The 27,354-nt window shown below is 37.5% G+C and overlaps 1 protein-coding gene across 3 annotated transcripts in view; it reads left to right on the top strand.

Annotated features, from left to right (window-relative positions):
- Positions 1-27,354, top strand: part of COL4A3 (collagen type IV alpha 3 chain) — a 57,990-nt gene that overhangs the window by 18,758 nt on the left and 11,878 nt on the right. For all 3 annotated transcript variants that reach the window (XM_064385934.1, XM_064385933.1, XM_064385935.1), the window contains 33 exons: positions 298-375; positions 1,239-1,301; positions 1,763-1,798; positions 1,906-1,947; positions 3,312-3,389; positions 4,824-4,886; positions 5,129-5,185; positions 6,599-6,643; positions 8,040-8,093; positions 8,472-8,513; positions 9,213-9,300; positions 9,661-9,696; positions 10,012-10,176; positions 10,377-10,469; positions 11,195-11,290; positions 11,636-11,706; positions 12,821-13,009; positions 13,861-14,029; positions 15,216-15,308; positions 15,790-15,894; positions 16,787-16,884; positions 18,248-18,398; positions 18,520-18,633; positions 19,407-19,574; positions 20,649-20,738; positions 21,320-21,454; positions 22,148-22,246; positions 23,295-23,384; positions 23,761-23,900; positions 24,882-25,008; positions 25,268-25,348; positions 25,962-26,060; positions 27,011-27,061. In XM_064385934.1, coding sequence (XP_064242004.1) covers positions 298-375; positions 1,239-1,301; positions 1,763-1,798; positions 1,906-1,947; positions 3,312-3,389; positions 4,824-4,886; positions 5,129-5,185; positions 6,599-6,643; positions 8,040-8,093; positions 8,472-8,513; positions 9,213-9,300; positions 9,661-9,696; positions 10,012-10,176; positions 10,377-10,469; positions 11,195-11,290; positions 11,636-11,706; positions 12,821-13,009; positions 13,861-14,029; positions 15,216-15,308; positions 15,790-15,894; positions 16,787-16,884; positions 18,248-18,398; positions 18,520-18,633; positions 19,407-19,574; positions 20,649-20,738; positions 21,320-21,454; positions 22,148-22,246; positions 23,295-23,384; positions 23,761-23,900; positions 24,882-25,008; positions 25,268-25,348; positions 25,962-26,060; positions 27,011-27,061 — 3,106 coding nt within the window. The remainder of the gene's footprint in view (positions 1-297; positions 376-1,238; positions 1,302-1,762; positions 1,799-1,905; positions 1,948-3,311; positions 3,390-4,823; positions 4,887-5,128; positions 5,186-6,598; positions 6,644-8,039; positions 8,094-8,471; positions 8,514-9,212; positions 9,301-9,660; positions 9,697-10,011; positions 10,177-10,376; positions 10,470-11,194; positions 11,291-11,635; positions 11,707-12,820; positions 13,010-13,860; positions 14,030-15,215; positions 15,309-15,789; positions 15,895-16,786; positions 16,885-18,247; positions 18,399-18,519; positions 18,634-19,406; positions 19,575-20,648; positions 20,739-21,319; positions 21,455-22,147; positions 22,247-23,294; positions 23,385-23,760; positions 23,901-24,881; positions 25,009-25,267; positions 25,349-25,961; positions 26,061-27,010; positions 27,062-27,354) is intronic.

Genomic DNA, 27,354 nt, shown 5'->3' with positions numbered 1-27,354 from the left:
TAGAGAGTGTTTTATAGCAATAAAGATTATCAAAATAAATTGAAAGCAAGGATTGTGCATGAGTAATGTAGGTATATCTGAAAATAAGACTGCTCCTAACAGAGAACTGGAAGGCCTGCAAAAGATATATTTGGTTTCATAAAATCTTTTCCAAAGGTAGAGCTATCCATAGTAGACAGTTTCCATCATTATGCAGTTCTGATGTTGCTTATTTCCCTACAAAGTGTATTAGAAGATTTGTTGCACTACAGAGTTCTACAGCATAATTTTTATGTTTGTTTTTATCTAATTGTCCAGGGGTACCCTGCCGAGGGATATAGCCAAGAATATGGTGCAAAAGGTGATCCTGGATTACCAGGAATGCCTGGTCTCCAGGTAACTCAAAATAAGGGGTGCTGAGATAGATATGTGTAAAAATATGCAGTTATATGTATAAACACATTCTATATAACATGACTATGTATTAAAATTGTTTGCTATTTTACATTACTTAAGTGTATTATTTACTTAATATAGATACAGTATTTTTAGAATTGTGTCACTGATTTCTAAACCAAAATCAGTCAGTTTGCAGGCCAGAAAAACAGTATTTCAGGTAGTGAGAAAAACTGGTCACAGATATGAGTTTACCCTACACATAGAATAGGATTGTTCAGTTGGAAGGGACCTATAATGGCCATCAAGTCCAACTGCTAAAATTCCCATTGAAGTTAAGACTGAGCAGGATAGACCAGCTCAACTTCTAGAGTACTAACAAAGGAAAGAATGGTCCATATTTCAAGAACAAACATTAACAGGGGAAGGCAGGGCTGACATTTCTTCTGACTATTGGAATAAACAGAGAGCATTAAATTAAAAAGAAAATAAAAATATTTAATTTTTCATTTATTTGAAAAAAGCTTTAAAGTATAGGATTTATTGCATAGAATATTTGAAGGATTGAAGGCTTATTAGAGTCATTAATAGGGCCGTATGGATTATGAGTCCACATTTCTGAGGACTTGCATCTTCACTTGACTAGTTTAGTATTGGAACAGATGTTTTCTCGTGTTTCAAAACATATGCCAAATAATGAAGCAGTGAGGAAGAATTATACTTCTGTGTTTCCCTGAGACAGGAAAAGGAAATTCAGAAGCAGAGCTCCTCCTCTGTTTCTCATTCAGTTCATTGAATTTGGTGCTGTATTTTGCTCATAATCTTGCCAGGAGATTTATTCCTGTTTCTTTTTTAATATGCAGGGTGCCCAGGGTGCTCAAGGATATCCTGGGGAACTTGGACCACAGGGCCCTCCAGGACCTTTAGTATGAATTTGTTTCACTTGTTACTTTGAGCTTTGATTTCCCCTAAACCCTATGGAATTGGAATTTACTCTCCCAGACTTATTTGAGGTCTAGACATATATGTATGTAAAAACTATGTTTTTCTGCACACATCTTTTTTTTTCAGTTTCTTTTGATTATTTTTATGCATGATAATTTCTATATTTTCAGAAGCATCACTTGTCCATGTGGGCATAAATTTTAATTTTCAAATAACTATTTATTCACTTTAAATACTAATATATATAACATTGAGAGATGCATATGTTTGTAACTATACTGTATAAACTGTCACCCACTGACAATGGCTTGCAGTTGTAAAGGTGGAGGAAAGAGTAAAAATGGGATATGAGTTCTGTGGAAGTTGGGTACTTGAAAGCACCTATATCAGAGAACAAGATTGTAAATTTTTTAGCTGAGGATTTTTTTCTTGTGTTTTGTAGGGCATGCCAGGGAAACCAGGACCTCCTGGACCTAAGGTAGTCTCAGACTGGTAAAAAAAATGAAAACTTCTGTTATGTGTAACATGAATCAACCCATGTTTAAGTGTAAGATTTTAAAAAATAACATTTGGGGATTTTTTCAGGGTCTTATGGGACTGAAAGTAATAGGAGCCAAAGGAAGGAAGGTAATTTCTTAAGAAGCTTTAAATATTTTATAAGTTGTGTTTCTGTTTTTTGCATTTTCTGATTTGCTATGGTGAAATGTTTGGGGAAGTAAGTCCTGTAAAATGCAAATTTTCAGTATATATGTGAGAGTCTTTTGTTGAAAAATGGAAACATGGCAATGCTCTCTAAGGTCAAAAATGTTTTCACATAAAAGCCAATGAGATAAATGTCTAGACAGAAGATCAGACACTGAAGAGAAGCCAGTAATAAACATTTATTAACACATAGCATTAAACTGATATATATACTTTGTGTGATGTTCCTAAATGCTTATCTAAGCAGATAAACAGTGGTGAATATGTAGCATTTGTAGTCTCACAACTTCTGTCCAATGTATTTTCAGTATCAGCCCTTGTGATGCTAGCAAAACCTCCAGGTTTTGAATAAAAATTGGATAACTTGTCTTTCATGTACTTCCTTTGTATTCCATGTAATTGACACAAAACCAGGAATTACTACAAATGCCCACATTGTCTCACAGCACCCAGCCTGCAGCTGCAGGACTACTGTAGCTAATCTGAATACTCTTGCAAGAGATTAGAGCATCTCACAATTATGCTAACTGACCTGCACAGATTTTAACATGGTAATCACTACCAGGAATGTGCAAGGAGTTCCCTGGGGGGGAAAAAAAGCCTATAAACCTGGTTATTCATTAGCAGTAGCTCAGGTGAGCATGGAACATCTTGCTTCCTTATGAAGGAGTGACACATTCTTTGTTGTTGTGCTGCAAATTCATGCAAAAGCATTCCTGGTTTAAAATCACTGAAAATTGTAGATATTGTTTTGTTGAGGTCCACAGGAAAGATCACACTGAGGACTTTCCCAGTTCTCAAAGATACTTAATGAAAAAGTGCACTTCACTACTTATGTTGTCAGTGATGGACACATGAAAGCTTTGTCTGTTACCACCATGATTCTGTGATCTCCCTGGAATGCCCAGACTGCAGTTTGGAGGATGTCACCAAAGACAGTTCATGTAATGTACTCATTGATGTAATTAAATAGAGATAAATATTGTAATCAATGAGAAATTTTTCTTGATTCAAAATAGTTTTGTACCAAATAAATAGGATTAAAAATTTAAATTATTTCCAGAAACTTTAACAGATATCAGCATATTCATTTTTATATTAATCAGCTAGGGGAAGATTAAATCTTCCACCTCTTTACTGGACTTTAAATGTCAAACAAAGTCTTAACTAAATTATTGGCTGAGTGTAATGACAGAAGAATTTTCATGATATCAAAAGTATAGTAGTAGTAATTTGAAATAACAAAAACATGCTGCTTATAATTTGCTCTATTTTTCTTTTCTTTCAAGGGTGACACTGGGTTAACTGGACCCCCTGGGCCTCCAGGAACTGTTATTGTGACGTTAACTGGACCAGACAACATGACGGTAGTGAAATTGTTAAACATCACATTCAGCTAAGCCATCTGACTACGTTCTACTTTGAGAGGATGTTTCCATCTTCACTGCTCTGATATTTCCTTTTACCCATCCTAATGTTTTTCCAACTTGTTTAATTAGATTCTAAGCTCTCTTAGAGTGTCTGTGTGGAGCCAGCTCAGCTGAGCCTGTGTGCTCACATGCACATCTGCTCATGCCAATGCAATGCTTCTTGCTTACCGGTACCCCACCTGCTGGGAATCTCTGAGTACATGAAGAGTAAATCACTTCTGCTCCACCAAATCCACATGGATGTTCTAAATGGCTAAGCTACAGCTGCATTGACCTCTGGGCCTTGGCACTGAGAATGTCAGACTTTGAGCTACCAGAGTTTCACAAAAGCTTACAGCATGTTCATGTATATTTAGTAGTTTGTTTTCTCTTTATTTTTACTGAAACCTGAGTAATCATGGAAAGTTTTGGAAAGAAAATAAATATGGAAGGAAATAGTCTGAATCAGCTTTAAGTATTGCTTTGTGAATTAAATTTCTTGCATTGTATCCTTATATAGAAATTGAACAGCAGTAGTTGATAGAATTATAAGTATTCACATATTAACAGGACAAGCCTTCTACATGTTCTTGATTCCAGTTTTCTTATGGAATTTGCATCTAATTTATGGAGTCAGCCAAAGTCCCTCTCCATTATGTGCTGAAATAAAAGTGAGTTTTACATCAAGACAGAATTGACGAGGGAAGAGAAAGATTGCAGAACAAGGTTCAGCTTTTAGGTACACCAATTCTCCCAGTTTAGATCAAATACAGAGCACCTGGAGCACTTTCTGGTCACAGCTGTGGTGGCTTATGAGATAATGGCAATTTGTCAGCAACATTGGGCATTATTGTTTAGAAACCTCTCAAAACTCCTTCCATATTTGACACATGAGTAACCAGGTAATAATTAGACAATGGAATTTGGCTTTACAGTGACTTTAGTACATGGCCCAGTGGTGCTGCACTGTAGCATAGTCTAATCTTGCACCCACAGAGACAAGGATGCTGTAGGTAGCCACTGCAATTATGTTTGGAAGAAACTCTAGCTCCAGTGAAGCAACTAAGGTTTATTTGGGTTTGTTGCTTGTTTCTTGTTGCCATTTGTGGGGATAGTTACTGCATTCCTTTCACATGCAATCACAGGTAGGTTGTTTTGACCTAGATCTATTTTGAAATGTGCAGAAACATTTTTAAAACATCAGACATCTTTTTCAAACATCGGGCTTACACTGATACAAAATTTTTGCTTCTTCATCGTTTGAGTAGAACCATCTCTGCTCGAAGAATCCTGCTGGTGACATAAGGATTCCCTATTTGTAGAACCAGACTGAAATGGTAAGCATAGAAAAATCCAAGACACCACAGTAAGCTCTTCTTTTCTGTATAATAGGACTTGAAAGGAGAAAAAGGAGAAAAAGGATCAAGAGGACCCCCAGGACCAATGGGGTTTACAGTAAGTGACCAGAAGTAAATCCCTTAAATCCAGATGTTCAGGCAGCATCACCTAGTAAATGCTGTTCTTTACACTAATTATTTCAACCTTTAATGACAAGAATAGAACTAATGAATGGAATTAAATACCTATTAATAGCATTCCAGCTGTATTTTTTAAAGATAAAAAAATATAAGATAAATATTTAACTTAGAAAATGTGAGTTTCAGAACATGAGTATCCTCAGTGCAATTTTGTTCCAGGGGCCAGTTGGTGATTCTCAAAGTGAAAAGGGTGACCGAGGAGAACCAGGAGCACAGGTGTGTGCAAACAGCTGAATATATATGTGTTACTCCTTTCTGTGAAACAGTTCAACCAGCACCTGTGTGGAAATATGAAGCAAGTTGCCTAAGAGTTACTTCTTAACAGCATAGTATATGAAAAATATTTATTAAAAAAACATATTAAATACAATTTACTTGATTATATCCTTTTTATGGAAGATAATTAAAGGAAAGTTATTACCTTCATTCAAATGCCTTTCAAACTTTCAGGTAAAAACTAATCAATGACAGGAGCAGGGTCTTAGGAACTTAAACTACTAATTCATAACAACTTAATGATAAATAATCAGGGGAGAACCCTAAAATAGTCAAAAAATAAAAATGTTTTACAACATTTTTTGAATACAGATTTTGAACACATTATGAAAGCAATACTAAGAAAAATAATTTTCAAATTAAATATTTCATTCAGTCCAAATGTATATCTTTTTGAAACTTGTCTCATACTTCTTGTGGTTGCAATACATTTTCTTCCACAAGGAAAGATAGCAAGACAAGACCCTGGTACTACCTGAGAACTGTTCTTCAGTTGTATGGTGCTATAATAATGATGATGTTAGAGAGAAACTTGATTGTTATTATTATTTCTATATATAATGAAATTTTAATTTGAGTTACTAAAGTTGTAGAAATTCTTGCTATCCAATGTGTTATTAGTCCTCCATCTTCTGTGTTTCTTTCACATTCTTCTGCTTGCAAAAGCCTTGTCCTGCTATGCAGTATTTTTTGCCTCCCTTCCCTTTGTCTCCTTATTTTGTTATGAATTGCTCAAACAATTGTTTCTTGTTGCCTCACAAGATACAGAACCCCAGCAGACACTGCCAAATGGGCCATGGAAAGCAGCAGATACTTCTGGCATGCTGCCCCCTTCTGTTTTCACTTTTCCATCCACTGCCCTGCTTCAGATACCTTTGAAGTGCCCTCCCTATTCCTTTGCATTGAGTAATTTCTCCTCAAACTGTCCCATACATGAAATGGGGTTCAGAGAGTTTTCCTTCAGCATCCTTCCAAGTTCCCCAAGGGAAGGGCTGATTGTTGTTGTATTGTTTTATCATTTGTCTTATTTCTGCAAGCACCTGTTTATTCATCAAGCTTTCTGCACTTGCCTGGCACTTTGTGCTGCTGGAGTCTGGCACAAATAATCCTCCACAAACAGGAGAAGAAATATCAGTGGAATATCTTACTACCTGTTTTGTAGAGTTTTAGGAACTTCAGTTATGATCAATGAATACTTTAAAATAGCCTTAATTTTACAGTTTTACAGGTTTTTTACAGTTTACATACAGTTTACAATTTACAGTTTTGCACACAGCATCAAGTTGCTATGCTCTTTGAATGCAATATCCTCAGTTTAAATTTTTTACTTTATTTTACATTTTTCCTTTGTAGGGGAAGCCTGGAAAAGAAGGTGCCCCAGGTCCACCTGGCTTACCGGTAATGAAGGAAGCCTTCTAAATATTTTCTAAGTGATAGTCACCTGTTTGTGATAGTTCTGTCTTCCTGTCACAGCTTTCCTCTCATTGTGGAATGTATTTCAGAACGTTGATTTGCATACACTGAAACATTTCCTTCATGGAGCTGGCCTTGGAACACACCCTGTCCTCACAGATTTATGTGCAGGAGGAAGAGGCTCTGTTCATAGATGTCATTGTTTCTATGTCAAATAAAAAGACCTGTTGCTTGCTGCTGACTGTCCAATGAGTTTGAGACTCAACTCCAAATTATGCACAATTCTACTGAGTTTTTTCTGCTTAGTCACATTGACATTTTTGCAAAAGAGTTAATTCCCTTTAATATAAATTGCGAAGAGAAATAATAGTTTTTAATCACTAGGATCAAAGGCATTGTTTTATGAAGAAAAGTTATTGTCAGGGTTGTGGCTGTCTTGGCCTGGAACAAGATGACTGTAATTTTGTCAAAATATAGTTCTTAGAAGCAAAATAGTCTAATTTGTGTACTAATTTAAAAGTTGGAGTTATTCAAATGTGTTTGAAGTACTGTATTCAATTGGTTAAGTATCAGTTCTTTTTACTTCAGCTCTACTTTCACAACATCATTAGAGTCGCAGTGACCTAATAAATATCTTACCAAAATTCTTACTGCCAGAATAGTCCATTGCACATGTATCTTATTAGAACGTCATCTTTGTCATGCTAAAATGACCTTCACATGCAGTCTAAACACATTCCAGTCTGACAAAGAGCACTGAATGACAGACCACAAAGCTCTATTGCCTCAGCTAACAGCGAAAATTTTCTGTCATGGAAAAGGCATGTCATTGCTCTGTTCCCATTTCAGTTTTACTCACCAGCAGTGCATTCAGCTGCATGAGTCTCCAAGAAGTTCCTCTCCCTTGCCTGTATTCACTTGCAGAAAGCCTTAGTCTGCACTGTTTTCCCTCCTAGTGCTGCTGACACCTCTTGAGATCAGCACCATCCCGCAGACTTGAGCAAGTTCTGGGGCAGGGTGTTGAATGCAAGAGTCTTGCGTTGTGTTCAGTTTCTCCCCTTCAGAAATAGTTTGCAGGGGGAGAGCAGATTAGAGAATCCTACACTTGTGCCATGCAGAGCAGCTTCTCCTTGGGAGCGTTAGAGTGTGCTGTAATGAATACAGGTTTGGATGGGACACTTGCAGCTTTTCCTGCAGACATGGAGCTGTACCTCAAACTGGGTCTTTCACTGCAGTTTCTTCTCCTGAGCAAGTTGCATTCACTTTGCCATCACCATGAAAGATTAAAGCCTTACATTTTAGATCTTACAGTTGTCAGTGTTAAAAGATTCTAAAATTAATAAGATTATATCCTTATGAAATTGTGTACTGTCACCTGCAGGGACAAAAGGGTGAACAGGGCAAGCCAGGACTGGCTGGAAGGCAAGGAGCTAAGGTATTGTCCAACAGTTTTGTTATTGCTTTTGAGGATGAGCTTATGTTTGGAAGTTATTATATAATTTCATTTATCACTGTTTATATAATGTGTTTCACTTGGCCTAAGAGATGACAAGTAAGGGTATTATGGAATAAGGAATGGATCAGCTGAAACAAACCATGTGTTTGAACTGGTGTCCATCAGTGTCTGCTGATGAGTTCCTGTAGGTTTTGGTGTATGCAGCTGAATAGCTGTGTAAGGAACAGACACAGGGTGGTGAAGAACTGGTCAGGAACAGTTGTTTTTCTTTAAAGTTTTGAGCAATGTACTGAAGTAACAATGGGTAAATGTGATTCTATATACTGTTTTTAATAAACAAACCTATCTCTGATGAAGGGGATGAAAGGAAACCCTGGTCCACCTGGAGCTTGTGGTCGAGTAAGTGTAAATTACCTTCATATATCCTTTTTCTGAACTATTCTAATAAGAATAATCCAAATTGCTTGTATGAGGCAATAATTGATGTCCTGTGATGCTCTAATCAGGCATGGCTTTCACAAAGTACTGATATTGCTGTGATTCTCACACAGATGAGCTCTTTCATATGGAGTTGCATACAGTATCTATGCTTTGTTAGACCTTGTCTGCATCCAGCAATTTTGGCAGGAGATCAGATGTCAAAGAACCGTTACAAAAATTCACAGGAGTTAGTATTTAAATCAATTTCTAATCACTTCCAGAACAGGGGGCCTTAATTTTAAAATCCTAAGAACACTTTTTAAAGAAAGCAATTTGGTGTGAGTACTGTTTCCCTGTCTAGTCCTGCTGTCTCTCCAGTGCCTTTCCTAAAGGCTCCATGTGCACCTAATGGAAACCTTCTGCCTAAATTGTTCAGAAGAAGTAGCTTTGTAAAATGCTGAAGTGTTTGTGATATTGACAGAGTACTAAAAAAACACTGCTGCTAATAACAATTTTGATTTTGTTTCTGGTTGCTTGTAATTAGTAAGGTCTTGTGGTGTCAAAACATCAAAATTATGAATGACATCAAAACATTGCTTTAATCAAGTACTCACTGTGAGGTACTGTACTTCTCTCAATTCTTACGACTATTTCTTTTCCTACCACCTTTCTCTTGAGATGGAGTATTACGATTATGTGATTGGTGAAAAAGGGGATGAAGGACCCCCTGGACCTCCAGGACCAAAAGGTCAACGTGGCATGCCTGGTGAGTGGGATATCAAAATTACAATCCTGTAGTAAAAACAGTCCACTCAAAGAGCTTATTGCAGACTACATTTCCAGCAACCTTCTGCCTTTACAACACTATTTCCTGGACTCACATGTAATTGCTGACTTGAAATGTATCCTGAGACTTTGATTTATAGCATTATTTACCCTTAAAAATAATTGCCAGTATGCAATAGTTGCATGAGTGGTAGATGCCTACTCCGGCAAAACCAGATTCTTATTTTAAATTTTAAGCTTAAAATGCAAAAGATCAAAGTTTGTATTCAATGCTATTGAACAGTGACTTTGTAGAGTATAGAGTGGTTTAACTCAAGTTTTTAATACCTTGCTTTTGCAGGGCCACAGGGTCCTCCTGGAGCTGCTGGTAGGCCAGGTATTTGCAATAATAAAATACATTGTTCTTCCTGTCTGTTACATTGAATCAGCTTTGTCAAATATTAATTTCAGATGACTTTAAAAATATCTCTAAGTGCTAAAAAATTGTCACTCAAGAGCTTTGGTGTGTCAAGTACTTAGGTAAAAATTATTTTTAAGTGTCTGTAGGGTCTTACTTTGATTAATATATTTCAAGATAAAAAAGATTTGTGGAATGAATTTGGTGTGTTTGTCACTCATTCTATAGAGTACTTAGCTTTGAAATGCCATTTCTTTTTTAACTCTGTTTTTTTTATTTTTCCCCTTTGGTTAGGTGTGTCAAGACCTGGTCTGAGAGGTCCCCCAGGATTTCCTGGGCCAAAAGGAGCAAAAGGAGAGAGAGGACAAACTGGCTTGTGTAGAGTAGGCCCTCCAGGACTGCCTGGTATTACTGGCAGGCCTGGTTCTGTTGGATTGCCAGGTCCTCCAGGAGAACCAGGTACTTCTAGTTGCAGGTGTTTTGGATTTCTCCAGGTAGCTCTCTTTTAAATATATTGTTGAATATCTCAAGTTGGAAGGGATCCATAGGGATCAGAATACTGTTTCCAGCTCATCCCTGCAAGCTTTTCCTCCCTTAACAAGCAGAGAATTGTCTGAATAATCTGTGATGTAATGGTGCCATGCTCATTTCATTAACAGGTAGAGTAACGTTTGGAACTGGCCTGCCAGGACTTCCTGGAGAGCCAGGGTGTACAGGACCTCCAGGACCTCCAGGAGATACTGGCATGAGAGGTCAGTTTCAGATAACTGTCACTCAGAAGTAGAAGTAGGTACAAACTAGTAATCTTCATGGATCCTGTTTAGATTTTTTAAAGTTAAATTGATCTTTTAAATAATTTGCTGAGTTCAGAGTTTTAAGAACATTCATTAGGGATAGTGAAATGTCTTCCTCCCATAACATCAGCTGAAAGAGCAGTGATGTGCCAGTGCTGCACGGTTGTACAGAGCTGTGTTAGGGTGTAGGTCTTCACTGGAACAAGCAGTGACTACAGATTGGTAGGGCTTTGTACTCTTTATGTTCTTGCTGACATTTCATCTCTGAAAGATGCTGCAACTTCCACCCACAGGCACTGCTGAATCTCTTTGCCCTTTGCTTGTCATTAGAAGGACCCTGATTGTTGCAGAGTTCTGTTACTTGGAAGCACATGTCCCTTACATGCTCTTAGAATCTGGCTTATCAGTAAAGTGACTGTATCCAAATTGCTAGCTAAAACTTGAAAAAATCAAGGAATTTAAACCAAATGTTTCTGTCCCTTCAATTAATTGCAGTCAGTTCTGATTGACTTTCTGACCACAGGTCATTTAGTACTGTGTTAGAGGTGATCTTCCAACAGAGTCAAGGCCATGATTCTACCACTCCTGGCCAGAAAGTGTTAGCTATAACAAAGCAAGTAGCACATTAGTTAAGCTTGAAAATTATTTGCTATGGATCAACTAATGATTTATTTTCATTCTAGGTGATGATGCTCGTGTGTGTACTGATTGTAGCTACATTCCAGGAATGCCTGGCCTTCCTGGTTCTCCTGGGCCTCGTGGTCAGGATGGCATGCCTGGTAAATTATCTTGTTCCTAACAGGATAGTAGGAGTGCAAAGGATTTTGTTTTTAGCATGAGAATCAGGTGTGAGCATGTCTGCAGTCCTTGAACTAGCCCTGAGGTGGTGGTGAGTGTAAGAGCCTGGGGCAGCTCACTCTGCTGAAATGAGCACAAGCCCTAAGAGATTGGAGCTCAGAGTGCTGATAGGCTTTAGGTGCAGCCTGAAGCCAGCTCAGGCTATGATGAGTAGTCAATGTAACAACAGAAACATTAAACACCGGGTGCAGTTTTTGGAGCTTGTCAAAATCCGTGTCCTTGTTTTCTTTTTTTTTTTTTTACAAAATATACTGATTCTTTTGCAGGTAGAGAAGGAACAACAGGTCCAAAAGGTTCTCCAGGTTCTCCAGGAACACCAGGGCTTCCAGGGGCTCAAGTAAGACTGGTTTTTCAGATTAACATTAAGATACTACAAGAATTATTTCGGAGAAACCTCATGGCTAGTGCTATGTGCAGTGTCGTACTGGGTGATCTCAACAGGTTTTTTCCTGTAGTAATGAATGTGTAAGCATGGGAGGCAAGGCTGAGAATGTGATGTATAGCTCACACAGCTTTACATGAGCCTGGTTGCTCAATGCAGCAAGTTAGCCCAGGCAGTGAAGCAGGTAAATAAATACCTGTGTGATTAACCTGTGCTGTATTCTATTCTTTTATATAATTCCATAATCATGGCAGTGGCTGTAAAGCATATATGGATTTTTGTGTTCTGTGATCTTTGTCAGAATTCTTATTTCTCTTGTTTCCCACATACTCAGGAGTTGCTAAAGCCCCAGCTATGCAGAGAAACTTGCTTCTCATGATACCCTCTTCAGGGCTGCAAAGGACACTCCCTCCAGGGAAATGTTATGAAGAGGGAATTCTGCCACTTGCTGCCATACACGTGTTGTTTGGTTGTGCTAACTTGTGCCTGTAGTAGTAATTATTTGTGGGAAAACACAGCCAGTGCTGTCCAATAAAAAAATCATTCACAAGTATTTGTTGTGGTGGTTGCTGTACAGATGCAGAGTGAGCCTGCTAACAGGCTTTGCCAGGAGTTTGCTGGAGTTCAGAGTTCATGAGCCCAAGACCACTGGAGCCTAGTGTACCCACTTTGTAACCTGTGGGGGAGAGAAGGAAGAGAGAAGTTAACTATGAGCAGAGCCAGCTATGGCACTTAGAATGTCCCTGGGAAAATATTCCAGTGTGGAGGAGAAATCTCTAGGTCTTAGAGTCCTTCTTTTTGTGCCATGGTTTCGCTCATTAAATTGTGCTACATTATTCCTGTTTGTAGTAGCATAAATGAAATGGTAGTCTTGTCAAAAGAACTAATAGCAGGAGAAAAAGAAAAGACAAAACCCCCCAGAACCTTATTTATTGAAGTATGCTATTACAGAGAATAAAAATTAGAATTGGGAATACCCCTCTGAGGTATTTAATTCTAAAAAAAAAGAAAACTTGAAAACAGATGTCATACATCTAGCACTGAAAGTCTTTTGATAACTCTATCCTAGGGACCTCCAGGTTTCAGAGGAGATCAAGGACGTAAAGGATCAAAAGGTGAACCAAGATATGTACGTCCAGAAGGGCCAAAAGGTGAGCAAGGAGATCCAGGAGCCAGGGGAGAAAAAGGAAGAAGAGGTTCAAGTGGATTTCTGGGAAGACCTGGCTCTAAAGGATCCAAAGGTTCTAAAGGTGAAAAGGTGAGCATGAACTTTTTGCAATTAATATGGAAGTAATGGAAACCTAATTCTGTATTTTATCTTGTACAACAATCTGTTTAATCTACACAGATATTTCAGCTGAATATCCCCTATCTGACTGAGGGTACTGTCCTCAACTCTAACAACCAATATGCATGAAAGAAGGAGAGGAAATATTGTAATGTAATACCAGAGAAAGATGAGGCCAGTATAGGTACAAATTGCTGAAAAACATCAGCAGTCTAGTGAGATTTTAGTTTGGATATTGATACTGGAGAATTTTTTTGGATTTCAATGATGAACAAAATCTTTTTAGATAGCATTTTCCTGACCACTTACAATGCTTAATAATTCAAGTACTTCCTGTTCAGTCTTTATGTGTTAATCTTCAGTGAGAACTGATCATAAAACTAGAATTGTTAGGACAGAGCTCAGCAGAAACGAAAACTAATAATTCTTATGTTGGTTGAGAAACTGTTAACATGATCCAGATATGAATGTCTCTAAGCATGAATCCACAGAATTCAAGGAGAGTCAGAGCTTATGTGGGGTTGGTTTTTTTTTGCTAAATATGATTCAAAACAGAAGTGTACAGTGCAAGAACACAGTGATTAGAAAAAGTCAGGTAATTATATTTATTTGTAGTATTTCCCTCTTAATAGCCATTTGTAACCATTGATATTCAAATTCATATTCACTTAATCACAAATAAATCAGTGGAAAAGTTTTTGCTTGAATTATCAGAGTTAATCTGTTACTAAAATAATACAAGATTATAGAGAAATGGGAATTTTGTTAAGAAAACTGGTGTGGAAAGCAAGTAATTCTTGGTGTACATGTGTAATCATTAGGGATTGGCTGGATCAAAAGGAGATAGAGGACTACCTGGATTACCTGGTGGACTTGGTCTTCCTGGAGAAATGGGGCTTCCTGGTCTGGCAGGTTATGGACCACAAGGAGTAAGAGGTTTTAAAGGCTCTAAAGGAATACCTGGACCACCTGGATTACCTGGAGAAGCAGGTTAGTAACTTCCTATTTTACTGTGTTTTCCGTATGTTACGGAGTACAAGCCTAACATTGCAAAGATAGACTGAAATCAAACACATAATTTACTAACTTGGGAACACAGCTACAAAAGCCCAGAGCCCAGTGCAGCTAAAAAAGGCATGCCAAGGGGAGCACAGAACTGCCACAACATAGCTCTCTCCCTGCGTTTCTACTTGGCACCAACATAAACACCATAGACCTATTACTGCCTCATTGAGGGTTAGGTGTATGCCTAGGGTTAGGATTACACCTAGGGGTTAGGGTTTTGAAAACTACAAAGCCCAGAGCTCCAGGCACACTGCAGCTGCAAAAGGCATCCCAAGGGGAACACAAAAGTGCCACAACGTGCCTTCCTCCACAGCTTTCTTCCTCCTTTTGCCCAGACTTGGTCCAGGTCTCTTTTTATAGTGAAATATGTGAATCCTCTCCTTTCCATGGGACTTTGAGAACATTTTCCCAATTTGTGTACCTCTGAAGATAGTACACAAATATTGGGGTGAAAAGATAATTGAGGTAGGAAGGAACTCTGTGCTGCCTGAACTTCATCTCAGCACTGGGACTGCCATGAGATCAGACCAGTTTGCTGAAGGCATTATCCAGTTGGTCCTTTGAAACCTCCAAGAGCAGAGACAGCACATTATCTCTGGGCAATGTATTCTAGTGCTTGAGTGACTTCTCTGGAGAAAGACTAACTAATCAAATATCCAACCTGTTGTCACCATTAGTATAATCTAAGCCAGCAGGTTAAATGTAGAGGGCTTAATAATTTTTGAGTGCTGGAAACATACCAGTGGAAGAACTCAGCTGAGTGCCAGATATAATCAAGCTTGCTTAAAGACAATGCCCACTGAAGCCTTTATGACATGGAGTTGAAGATTTAAGCACTTGTCAGTTGTGTCATTTTCCTGGTGACTTTGTGCTTCTTTTTCAGTGTCTCCCCTAGACTGCAGGAGGGCTGAGAGGAAGACTGCAGGTGTCAATAATATGATTTTACTTAAGTCAGAGTGTGAAAGCTTTTCAAAATCTGTTGGAATTTCAGAAATATGGCAACTGTAGATAATTACATTTTTAGCCAAGTAGATTGATCACTCATATTTTTAATAGCTTGACATTTCCAAACTATATGCCTTTGTAATATTTTATAATGTATTTGCTGAAGGTATGAAAGGAGAGACCAGTAGGGCAACTCCATTACCTGCTTTGCCAGGACCTCAGGGACCACATGGTTTACCTGGACCCCCAGGAGTGCCTGGTGAGTGCAGCACTAAATCAGTAAAACAGTTAAAATCAGAGATTGGTTAACTGTAAGGCATCTTTGCTTGGATTTTGTAGAACAGTAGTCCTTAAAACTGTCCTGAACAGCATAGGAAGTTTTTTTTTTTAAAGTTTTATGGTAGTTTGTTTTTGTAGTTGCTTCTGTTTCAAGTCTCACCCCTATAAAGTGTGTTTGGAACCTTTCAAGAAGTGGAAGATTCATGTCTGGATGTAGCTGTTTCTAGGAGTCTGGAATTTGGCCAGATTGCATAAAAACTTAACTCACAGACTCATAAATGCTTTGACACTGTGAATGCAATTAGCACTTTCACTGTGAAAACCTGCAGTGGAGAAATGGTGTCTAAATCCTAATATAATCTACAGTTGTGTCCTTATTAATAATCAATTATAACACACATAATCTTACAAGTTGATGTTCTGTGGTAAGACAACTCAGTTTATTTCTTTTCTTTGGGCAGGTAGGGTTGGAGCAAGAGGTCAGCCAGGTGATCCAGGACTTTCAGGACCAACGGGTGACACAGGCTTTCCAGGGCTTGGGTTTCCTGGGAACCCAGGTCCAAAAGGTAAAATACTCTTTTTGATCTAAAAAAAAAAAGCAAAACAAAAAAAAAATTAAGTACACCTTAAAATAATTAGCAAGTTAAGAAAAGAAAATCAATTAACAAACAGATAAGTGCTTTTAGCACTTATCTTGTAATTTAGCATTAGTCTTGTAATTTACTTTTTAGCATTAATCTTGTAATTTACTGCCTGAAGTCCTAGAAATGGCAAGTTTAAAATATTTTGAGTTATTTCAGAGTATGAAGTATCAAAGCTGACAGTAGGAAAATATTTTTAAGGACATTGATGCTTGCTGGAATACTGCCCAAACAGGTGCAGCTATCTCATCTGAGTGCTGTATTTAATTCAGATGGATTCTCTTTACCTGGATATGTGTTACAGAGACAGAGCTGTATAAGTGTCCAAGTACTTTTTTTTTTAATCAATTTTGGTTATGTACAATGCAATACCTGCCCTAATATGCAGGTAATAGAAAGCATTTTCAATACTGTAAATTTAGCCATTCCTCATGCAAAGTTATAACTCCTCTTGAACCCTAGAAATACTAGGAAATTCTCATAATCCTGAAAGGACATGAGTTAACAAAAAAAGCTCAGATACTGAAACTTGTACCAAGCTGCTTGCTAAAAAGAACAGCAGAAACTAACATCAGAATGGCTTCACTTGAAAAAAAAGGTGACTTGCTTTAAGTCAGTTAATTAACAAGCAGTGCTTCAGTCAATTTTGAGTGACTCTGTAAGGAACAAGATGCCATGTGTCACATAAGCTCTGAAATCAAGATCCTGCCTTCAGCTCATGTAAGCTGCATTAGTGTCAGAGGCTCATAACTGCACACATGCAAGGATCCTTTTATAAAATAAAGTATCTGTACTGCCATTTAATTCCTTTTTGCAGGAGATAAAGGACTTGCAGGAGGCAGAGGGCCACCAGGTTGTGAAGGAAAGATTGGAGATCCAGGCCGAGCTGGAAACCTAGGACAACCAGGACAAAAGGTTTGGTTACAAATACAGCACAAGCTTTTGCATAGGTCTCATTAATTCAATTTTATACTGAGCAAATAAATTAGAAATTGTAAGGAATATAGGAATTCATCACTTACTGACTAGTCATGCACAAACTATAAAATTAAATTCTTTCTATAAAAAGGGGCTCAAGCCAAAATTTTTTATCCAAATACAAGATTTCAGAATTCCAAGTGTTTGGGATGTTTTCCTACTTCAGCTTTCAGACCACAAGGAGGATTTTGCATTGCTTACAGAAAAGAAAAAAAAAAAAAATTAAGGCCACAGCTGCTGAAAAGATGCCTGTTCAGAAATCCAATTAAGCATAAATTTGATGGAGGTAATTGACAATTAGGTATGTATTTAGTTTAAGCAGGTGCCCTGTTAAATTGAAGCATGAAGAAAGAAGGTTGGAGGTAATACTGCAGCCACTCTTGCTGATTAACAAAAGCTAATCTACTGATTCTTGACTAGTCTGTAATTAGGATTCCATTTTTGAACAAAATATTACCACCTAAATTATTTGAACACATGGCATTTCTTTCTTTGTACTCATATGTCATTCTTTTGTGTGGTTTTTTTTGATATGAAAAAGGAAGGCAGTTGAAGCTGTGAATTTTTTAAATTTTTTAATCTGTACTTGATGCTACAGAACATCTGGATGCGAAGTTGCCTCTGTGGTCCAAGTATATCATTAGTGACTGGTATAAACTCAGGTCTACTGATCTGCTTTATGAACATATTGATTTGCTGCAACCAGCACTTCAGTAGCTAAAAAACCTACTAATTCAAAGTTTCCAGTCAGGGAATGCACTTGGGACATTTGTGATAAAAGCAGTCTTCATGAACAACAATATGCAGAAGAACGAAGAATGATTTTAAAAAAAACTCCAACAAGTGACTGGGTATCCTGAGGCATATCTGGGTGCTACCCTTGATCATTCAAATAAATAATTTGATATATATTATATATTATTTTTATTATATAAAAATAAAGGAAATGTTATAACTGCAAAAACTTCACCCCCACTTTCAGAGAGATATTCACAGCTGCAGAAGGCATCTCAATGCAGTAAAGTCCAAATGGAGAGAAGTGTCTTGCATTGCTGAGTAGGAACTTCTTAGGGCTAGGAGACAAAGTTAAAAAGTTGTCTACATTAATTACTCAGCTAGCTAATAAGGAACATCCAGAGGTCTGCTGAATTGAAGCCATTAGAAATTATAGTGTGAAACATCCAAAGGGAATTAAGAGAATTACCCTAATAAAATAAGGTCATTATTACTCCAGTGGAGAAAATGTTTTGGCAGATCTGCAAAGCAGAGAGGATTGTTTATATTTCTCTCTGTGTTGCAGGGTGAGCCAGGCATGGTTATTCCTGGAGAGCCAGGAAGAATGGGTTCACCAGGAGGCCATGGCAGCCCTGGCTCAAAAGGTGAAGGTGGACTTCCAGGACTCCCAGGCCTACCAGGGCATCCCGGGCATGATGGTGATGATGGCCTAAGAGGTAATGTTGCCAGAGGAGCTCAGAGAGCACAGCACATTATTTTAAGGAAAATCGAGTCAAACAAGGTTCACTGAAAGCCTAAAACTTAATTCAGCTGTGAATCCACTCTCATGTCTTTTAGGAGATCGTGGCTCACCTGGAGCTCCTGGAGACCCGGGTTTTCCAGGGAAACCTGCTGAATGTCTTATTGGCCTGCCAGGTTTGCCAGGTGGCCAGGGAGCTACAGGCCCACCAGGTAGGACTTTCTGACCCAAAGATGCTACTTGACTGGGTGAATCTGTTTGGTTTCTGCCCTCCAATGGCCTGAGGGAGCTGAAAATGTTTCTGGATATTGGTTATGGAATAGTATGCAAGAAAATATGAGTCCATTTAAAAGATGTTCTTTCTGTAGATGGGAGGAAGCACATGCACTGATGAAGATGGATTAAGATTCAGATTGCATTGGGCAGTATAAAAGGTGATCACAAACTGACCCAAATTCCACAGGATAAAGGATAGCTATTTCAGTCATATCTCCCATGTGCAAATGAACTTAGATTCTCTGGTGTAATGGGATTGATAAAGTAATAAGTGAAAGGAAGAGCTCAACTAGGTAGGAAAATAATTTAGGGTGCCAAAAGTACCTGCCTGTACTGCATATGATTTTCTTTCCAAAAAAACCACAGATATACAGCACATTCCTTCTCCTATATATGATCTCAAAAGAGTTTTAAAAATAGAATTTTAGAATGAATGCAAAATTGATGGGGTTTTCATATTTGGGTTTTTCTTCTTTTTCTGGGAAAGAACAGGTTTGTCTACTCTCACTTATTTTTCCCTCCTTTTCAAAAATCCCAACCTACAGCCCTCATAAGATTTTCTGAATGTATTTGTTGCCTTACAGATCTCATATTTAGCCTCAAACAGGCAGAGTTCAAGAAGAGTTTCATGCTTATGATGTAAAGATAGAGATGAAGGTTTGTTTTTCAGACAGATCTACCATACTACACTGTCCTGCACTTTTCTTAGGAGGAAGAGGTTTACAAGGTTCAAAAGGAAAGCTGGGTGCTCCTGGTTTGAGTATCCCAGGAATCTATGGAAAGCCTGGGGAACCTGGATTAATAGGTCTTCAGGGAAATATGGGATTACCTGGTCCCAAGGGACAATCTGGAAGGCCAGGAATCTCTGGTTTGCCAGGTAAGGTTTCCCCAAGTATTTGTTTTGATGTAGCAAATTGAGTCTTTGCAGAAAGGTGTTTTGCAAAGAGGTAATGTTTTTCCAGACTGAAGATGCTGAAATATTTTTCCATCAACAGGTTTTATTTATCTTTGAGATTTTTATGAAAAACTAATTATCATTCTTCCTTAAAGGATGAGCATATCTTGAAGCTCTCATGACACAGTGTGGAATTTTCTATAACAGTCTTCTGAGAACAGTGTTTTATGTAGTTTTTGTACAGGCATGCCCTTGCAGTAGGACATGAAATAGTTAATATTCAAAGCAACTCCCTCAGAACAATGGAATTGCAAAGTGTTTAGTTCTTACTCAGCATCCCTTTTCAAGTAGTTTGTAATGCCAGCTTCTTTTTCTTATAACCTCAGATCTAGAGTCTGACAGAGCTGAGTCAGATCAAGCTCTGTCACTAACCAGAGCTAACTTTGAGTAAGCTAAGTGGTCCCTGTAGGGTTGATTTGTTTTTTTCTTTCAGAAATATGTTGAAATTTGTTTTGAAGAATAAAATATATCAGTCATATAATGCTTCTCATTTCTAGCAAAGATTTTTCTTTAAAATCAAATCATTACACTGTGGGAAGGAGATGGTACATGCCTTTTTATATTGAGAATCTGTCAAGCTTTTGATAAACATGTAGCACTTGACTGAGTTATGCAAACATAGACTTCTGGTGGCATTTGAGGGAGTTATTTCCCAGTTGGTCTTTGACTCCTGAGCCTGAAAGGAATGTCATTCCCACACATCTCATGACTGATCTCTCATCCCTGTGTGGGTATCTCAGATGCATGATCCTTACTGTTATTTAATTCATTGGTAGGAGCTGTTGCAGCTACTAATTTAGGTAATTTGGGGGGTTATAAGTCATGATCCTGTGGTTAAGGATGGGAAAACTGGCTTGGACAGTTACAGAAATTGAGAAAAAATAAAATAAGCAATTAAACACTGAAATGACAGGTGTATGTGTAGTTTTCTGAAGTAATGTTCTATTTAACTGATTTAATACTAACAAATATGTTCCTATTGCTTCAATTCCACAGGTGCAAGGGGAGATCCAGGAGTAATGGGACTGTTAGGAATTCCTGGACCTCCTGGCATAGTTGGAAGACCAGGAAACCCTGGTATCCAAGGTGAGTGGATACTTTATCTGCCTTTCTTATCACTTACAATACAGGAATTTCAATGCTCAAGTTAGTCTTGTGATCCATTTTTGTGTGTATTATCACTCCTGAGTACAGATATTGTACTGGAATTTCTTTGAGTTTCGGTAAGTCTCTCTTCTGTGTATGTGCAGTCTGCAGACTGAATGGCAGCATCATATTTTTTAGCAGTTTTGACTTGCCATCTTTTCTTTTTCATTTTTTTAAGTGGCTGATGATTTTCTCAATAAAGAGCAGAGAGCCTTTTTGCCTTTTTTTTTTCCTTTGTGGCTACCATTATTATATTTATTTAACAGACATAAGATTGTACATTTATCCACTATAAGAAATATTTTCCACATCTTGCTGGAAACACAAGCATTAGTTGCTATAAGTCATCTGTACTTGTGGGTGTTTTATTGATGATTGGAGCAGTTAAGAAGCTAGTTTAGGTTGTTTTGCAATGTATATTTACATATGTCAGTTACAATTGCTCTTGAAGATTGGCATTATCTGGTTTGCTTTATTATATCATCTAGTCATCTAGAAAATTTCACTCTGTTTTCTTGCAGGTTCTCCTGGCTTTCCAGGAATAAAGGGAAGAAAAGGATTTCTTGGAGAAAAAGGTGAACCAGGTGATAAAGGTTTTCCTGGACCATCTGAGACCTTGGTTGCTATTGGGGACAAAGGAGAACAAGGTTTAAAAGGTACACATTCATTGTTCTGTCATTAAAACTAGTCAGGGTTGTCATCTGTTTTGCAGTTCCAGTGGACTCTAAAATATGGAATAAACTGACTCTACTGCTGATAGTACTCACATTGTTTTGAAATAATTACTGCTAAACACTAGAACTGTCTTCTTATTTATGGAATAGTTGGATATTACATTGAATATTCAGTTCAATTTTAGGAAGTCCTAATTCCTTTAAAAAGCTCTTATTTTCTAAATAATGTATCAGTAGTACCAGGAGGCTTCTATACATATATGCTATACATTCATGTTTACATTTTTCTTATCCTGTGAGCACAGAAATGGCTGCACTTGCCAAGCAGATGCTGGATTGCAAAGACATTAAATCTGCTCAGAAGTACTTGACTGCCAGAAAAACTCCTTTGTTTGCAACATTAATATGGACTCTCTGTATGAGCTGTAAATGCTTAACTCATGCTATCTGGCTTTTTCTATTGGTATTTTCCTATGGAAGCTCTCAGGAACTTCCTATTGCCTCCACATGAAAAATACAGAAGGTGTTTGTTTTGCTTATGAGTGTTCAGAGTGAAAATCCTGTGCTCTACTTCTGTTTCATTAGCTTAAAGAGTTATAAAATGTTAAACTTTGTACAAAAGTTATATTCTAAGATGTTGTTTTGTAATATCTTTTAAATGAAACTTCATTTTAGGAGTTCGAGGCCGAATGGGGGTAAGGGGAGAAAAAGGAGATGTTGGTGTGCAAGGTCCACCAGGTGCTGATGGGTCTGAAGGAATGCCTGGTCCACCAGGTATGGAATGTGGATATTGAAAATCCCTGTGCCACGTGGGCAGGGAGGTACTGCTGCTCCAATGCACACCAAACTGGCTCCAGAGCAGCACTACATTCTCTTTATTAACTCTCAAGCTTTCCTGAGAATTCTGAAACTGAGCAATTTCAAAAGCTGCAGTTTGAAAGTCATAGCAGCTATCACCAAATGATTCTTTTTCTTTTAAATATAGACCATTGTTTAGGATGACAAATAGAAAATAATATTAAATCCTGAATAACAAAGTCTAAAAGCTGAATAAACCAATGAATAAAAATTAATATTTCTAAAAATCAAAAAGAAGTTTGAATTTGCAATATTATTTAAAAATCAATTATAAAATATTACAAGTTTGCACAAAAAATATTTTAGGAATTTTTTTATTTTAGATGAATTATATTTCCCTTTTCAAAACTTATATATTTGACTTGTATTTCAAAAGTTAGCAGATTTCCAGTGAAAAGCAGCTTTAAAAATGTCAGGCATTGGCACACTGGCATTTAGAAAGAATGCTCACAGAATATTCTAGATGTTTCTGGAAATTTTAGTCATTAAACTGAGTGCTAATTTAGCTATTAATCTCAAGATAAGGGAGTAAGGGGAAAATTGCATTGGTCACACTCAGCTTTTTGCTATGTCCTAGTCATGAGAAATCTGTCATGAGTAAGTAATAATGTGATTGTTCCATGCACAAAAGTAAACTGAACTGGAGTGCAAGCAATGAAAGGAGAGTCCAGTGCAAATACAAAATAAATACAAATTCATTATCTTGATCACATTCAACTATAATATATTGTAGTGGCTGCCCCTAAGTGCTGTGTTCACAAACCTTACTTTTAATCTTGATACATAAGGTATTTGTTATTTCCTTGGCTTTCTGAAAACAATAATGATAATTTTATCTGTGTCTGGGGCAAAAGGTTTCATGTTGATTATCCAAAAAAGTAGTAATACACCAAAAGAAGGTGTGTGGTAGAGGATTTTGTATCCATGACAGTTCTGACACGACATTAATTTCTACATCTTGCAGGAGCCAAAGGATTTATGGGTCTTCCAGGGATTCCTGGAGGACAAGGATTCCCAGGTGCATTTGGAGACAAGGGGGACATGGGAATTCCAGGTAATTTTCTCCCAAGATATATTACAAATTCATAGAGCTCTATAGAGGCATTTGCACAGGTCTGAGCTGTCAGCACACCACACAATTCTTAGACTGGGATTTATTCTTTAGTATCCATAGACTTACCTTCACCCCAGCATTTTCTTGACTTGCAAAATGCAATTCTCCCCCTCTATCCAAATTCTTTAATTTATATATTGTTACATGTAAGAGCTTCTTTTTAGAAATAAAATCACAAAAGTAAAGTAATTTTATTATTTTTTAATTTTAATGAAGAATTAATATTTTTATATATAAACAATAGATCACAAAACATGGAGTGTGAAATGCAGCTATGATCCTTTTAAGAATGGTATCAGTATTGGTATTTTTCCAGGTCCAAAAGGTCAGAAAGGATCTCCAGGCTTTCCAGGACCATCAGGTGACCCTGGTCCACCAGGCTATGGTGGCTTTCCAGGTGACAAAGGAGATCCTGGGTACCCATCTGCTGGGCCTCCAGGAGAACCTGGTCCAAAGGTATAAAGGCAGTGGGAAAACTTTCCTGTTAGACAGAGCCTTTGACTATAGAAACAGAACAACTTGTAAGCAAGAGCTGCAGAGTTTGCAGAAATAGTTGATTCATTAGTGGTAAGAAATATGAAAATTCTGTTGTGTCATTGCTCAGGAGAAGTTTATTTCATTATATTTCACTTCATTTGTGCAAGAATTTCTTATTTATAAAGATGAAATATCTTGAAGTAACTTGCTTTCTGTAAAAGTTCCTAATTCATTAAGAACAAGGATGTTAAAAAGTACATCAAAAAACTTGTCGTAGCAAATGCAAAAGTTTTATAATCTAAACTTGAACTGTTTGGTAATATCCTTGCACAAGACTTTTTCCTTAGTAATGTGTATTGCATCCAGTATATACTTATGTATATACTGGATGCAATACAGTAAGAAGAAACAAGTATTTTTTGAACAAACCAGTATTTTTAAGTCAGATCAATTGGATAGTTTAACTCCACATGTTCTGGTTGTTGAATAACGAAGTCTTTTTACTTATGAGATTATCTGAAATGTGTGGCTGAGACTGTAAATTCCTCTATAAATCCTGTAATCTAAATGATTTGTTTTCAGTATCAGCTGGGTAGCCCCAATGAGATTACTGTGAAAAAAGTCAGTACGGATTCAAGAAAAAAAATGCAATTCAGTATTTTGTATAGCTGCATATTACCTGAGGAATGAAAGTTTGGATCAAAAGAACTGGTAGAATAAAATTAAAGGGAAATCTGTGCCAGGGAAAAATCTAAAAACAACTTGGTTTATAAAGGTTGAAAATGGATCTTAATGATGTCTAAAAGATCAGTGGTATTATGAGAAGACCTTATATTTAGTCTGCTTTGGTTTTTGTCTGAAAATCCTAATGAAATGTGATTACATGTACTTAACCCTTAAAATTGATTTTTCTATTCCACACTGTGATTCTTTACCTGTGTGTGCACAACTATTTCTCAGGGAGATCCAGGTCCCCCAGGAGTTTTGGGCAGCAAAGGAGAAATGGGCTCCGAGGGTCTTCCAGGGCTTACAGGAGTACCAGGACCACATGGGATCAGAGGGGAAACTGGAGGTGCAGGAATCCCAGGTATGGGGTACTTTTGGAGGGATGGTGAGCTGGGGACAGGCTTGTAGAAGGTAATTCCTCCAACTGCATGGGGTGCACACTGACTTATACTGACTGCTGCAAACCTGAACAGCTCCTCTGTGGTCAGCAGCCAGGCCAGCTTGTGTCACCTGCAGAACTTTTGCAGCTGGCCAAAGCAGAAACAACAGCAAAGCTCTTAAACTGATCTGGATCTAGAGGTGATGCCATTTCCCCTCTGCCACACTCTTTCTTCTTACAGGGCAGTATGGACCCCCTGGAGATGCTGGTGCTAAAGGATGCCAGGGCCGCCCAGGACAGCAGGGAGTCCCAGGCCCTCCTGGTATGGTATATAGCTTCTCTCCTAAATCACTGCCCTGGATTTGGGATTTCATTTCAGTTCGAGGCTTTGTTTACCTCCTTTAACGGCCCCTTTTCAATGTTATCAGTTCAGCTGAGGCAAAACTTTTTAATTTTATTTCACTACTGGAAAGCTTTTTGCCTTTTTTTTTATTTTAAGTATAAATCCAAGGGTCTCAAGATGTGATATCCACACAATTATAAGAAAAGTTCTTTAGGTTCAATCTCCTAAAAGACAATAACTAAGATATAGGTAGATGAAGAGAAGAAAACTAACTGGAGTAATGAAGAGTTGTAGTTGTCTGCTAAAGCAACAGAACTAAAACAGAATTAAAAATATACCTCAGGGGCAGTGTGTATATGTAGCAACATAGAGGCATGCATTGAAGGCTTTATTATGTCTGTGAAAATAGTGGGGGTGTTCAATCCACTGAAGTCCAGTGAGCTCAATACAAGCTACATGCTCCTCTATACCAACACAGCTACCCCTATCTTTGAAGTAGCTGAGCTCATTAAATTTTAATAAAGGGGAGTCAAATCTTCTTACTGCAAAATTACAGAAGTAAAAATTATATTGCAGTCCATTTAATTCACAGGTGCTGTTGGAGTCCCTGGAAAACCTGGACTTGTTGGTGAAAGGGGTACTCAAGGTCAGGATGGTATGCCTGGCCCCCCAGGAGTAAAGGGAGAACCAGGTAACAGCAGTGACATATTTTCATTCTGTTTTACAACTGGGTTTTTCTTCTGTAATTATAGTGACAAGGATGATTTGGGAAGGATTACTAAGGAGCTTCTGTGGAGCCAAAGCTAAGTTTACAAGTAGAAGGTTATATGTGGTTTTCTATGTAATTTTTGTACATGCTGTCAGCAACCCAAGTGCATTACAAATGCTCTATTCTACACGAGCTGTAATGTCACCTAAAAATGTTCATGTCTGCAAGAGTCAAAGTACTGCTGTTAACAGCTCTTATGGGTTTAATCTCAAAGTTTAAAAGAACCAAAATCCTTTCACAGGAGTTTTCTGTCTTACATGAATATAAAATAAAAGGAATCACAGTGTTTTCCTGCATGAATAGTGAAAGCTTCCATGATCTAAACCTTGGGTTGTGAAACTTAATTTAAAAGTCACTCCTGATGTTATCAATGTTCAGATAGATTTAGTCCTACACTGAATTCTGACAAAATTTTACACTGAAAAATATTTCTTTGCATGTTAGTATCAAGGAGGTACTGAGAAGGCATCCATAGCATTTAGAAAGTATTCTCATGTTGAAGTAATCACTGTTTGAAGTAATCATTGTTAACGTATTTTATAGCTGTTTACATTTATTTTTCTATTTTTCTTAATAACTAAATTAAGTGCAGATTATTTTGTTTTTTTCTCTGAAAATAAATAGCTTATTCTTGAAGAATGTACCTCAAATAAGATTGACCAATAAGAGTTCCTCCTATAAATAAAAACTTAAAAATTTAATTTGTGGTTTTGTATAGAAAAAGTCGATATAATACATTTTACTTTACATAGAACTAAACTCTACCTTTTGATTCCATTATCTCCGAAAAAATGTATGAAATATTAGAAAACTCTGATGTTTTCAAAAAATTATTTCAGACTTTGAGTGTAATGTGACCTAATGTTTTACAGGGCCACCAGGGAGAGGGATTCCTGGTTTTCCAGGTATTCCTGGACGTAGAGGTGAGTTGTCTTTTTGAAAAGCAACAGCTTAATTTTTAAATACCAGAACCATTATCTGGTTGCCTCCTGCTTTCAGGTGCTTGAAATGGCACTAGGAGTGTCAGAGGAAATCAAGAGTGATTCTGTGCTTTTGGTCAATGGTTTGGTCCTATATATTAAATGTCAGGAGTTGGAGCTTGTAAAGTTTAGATTGTTGTAAAAGGCAAATAAAGAAGCTGACGTCTGTGGTCTTGTGAAGGTGACATACACATTCTAGAGCTTTTGAAATGTTACTGTGATATATAATTTGATTA

This window comes from Passer domesticus, chromosome 11, assembly GCF_036417665.1.
Source record: "Passer domesticus isolate bPasDom1 chromosome 11, bPasDom1.hap1, whole genome shotgun sequence".
NCBI classification, from domain to species: domain Eukaryota; kingdom Metazoa; phylum Chordata; class Aves; order Passeriformes; family Passeridae; genus Passer; species Passer domesticus.
Note: the sequence above shows the minus strand (reverse complement) of the source record. Positions and strands in the feature narration are given on the sequence as shown.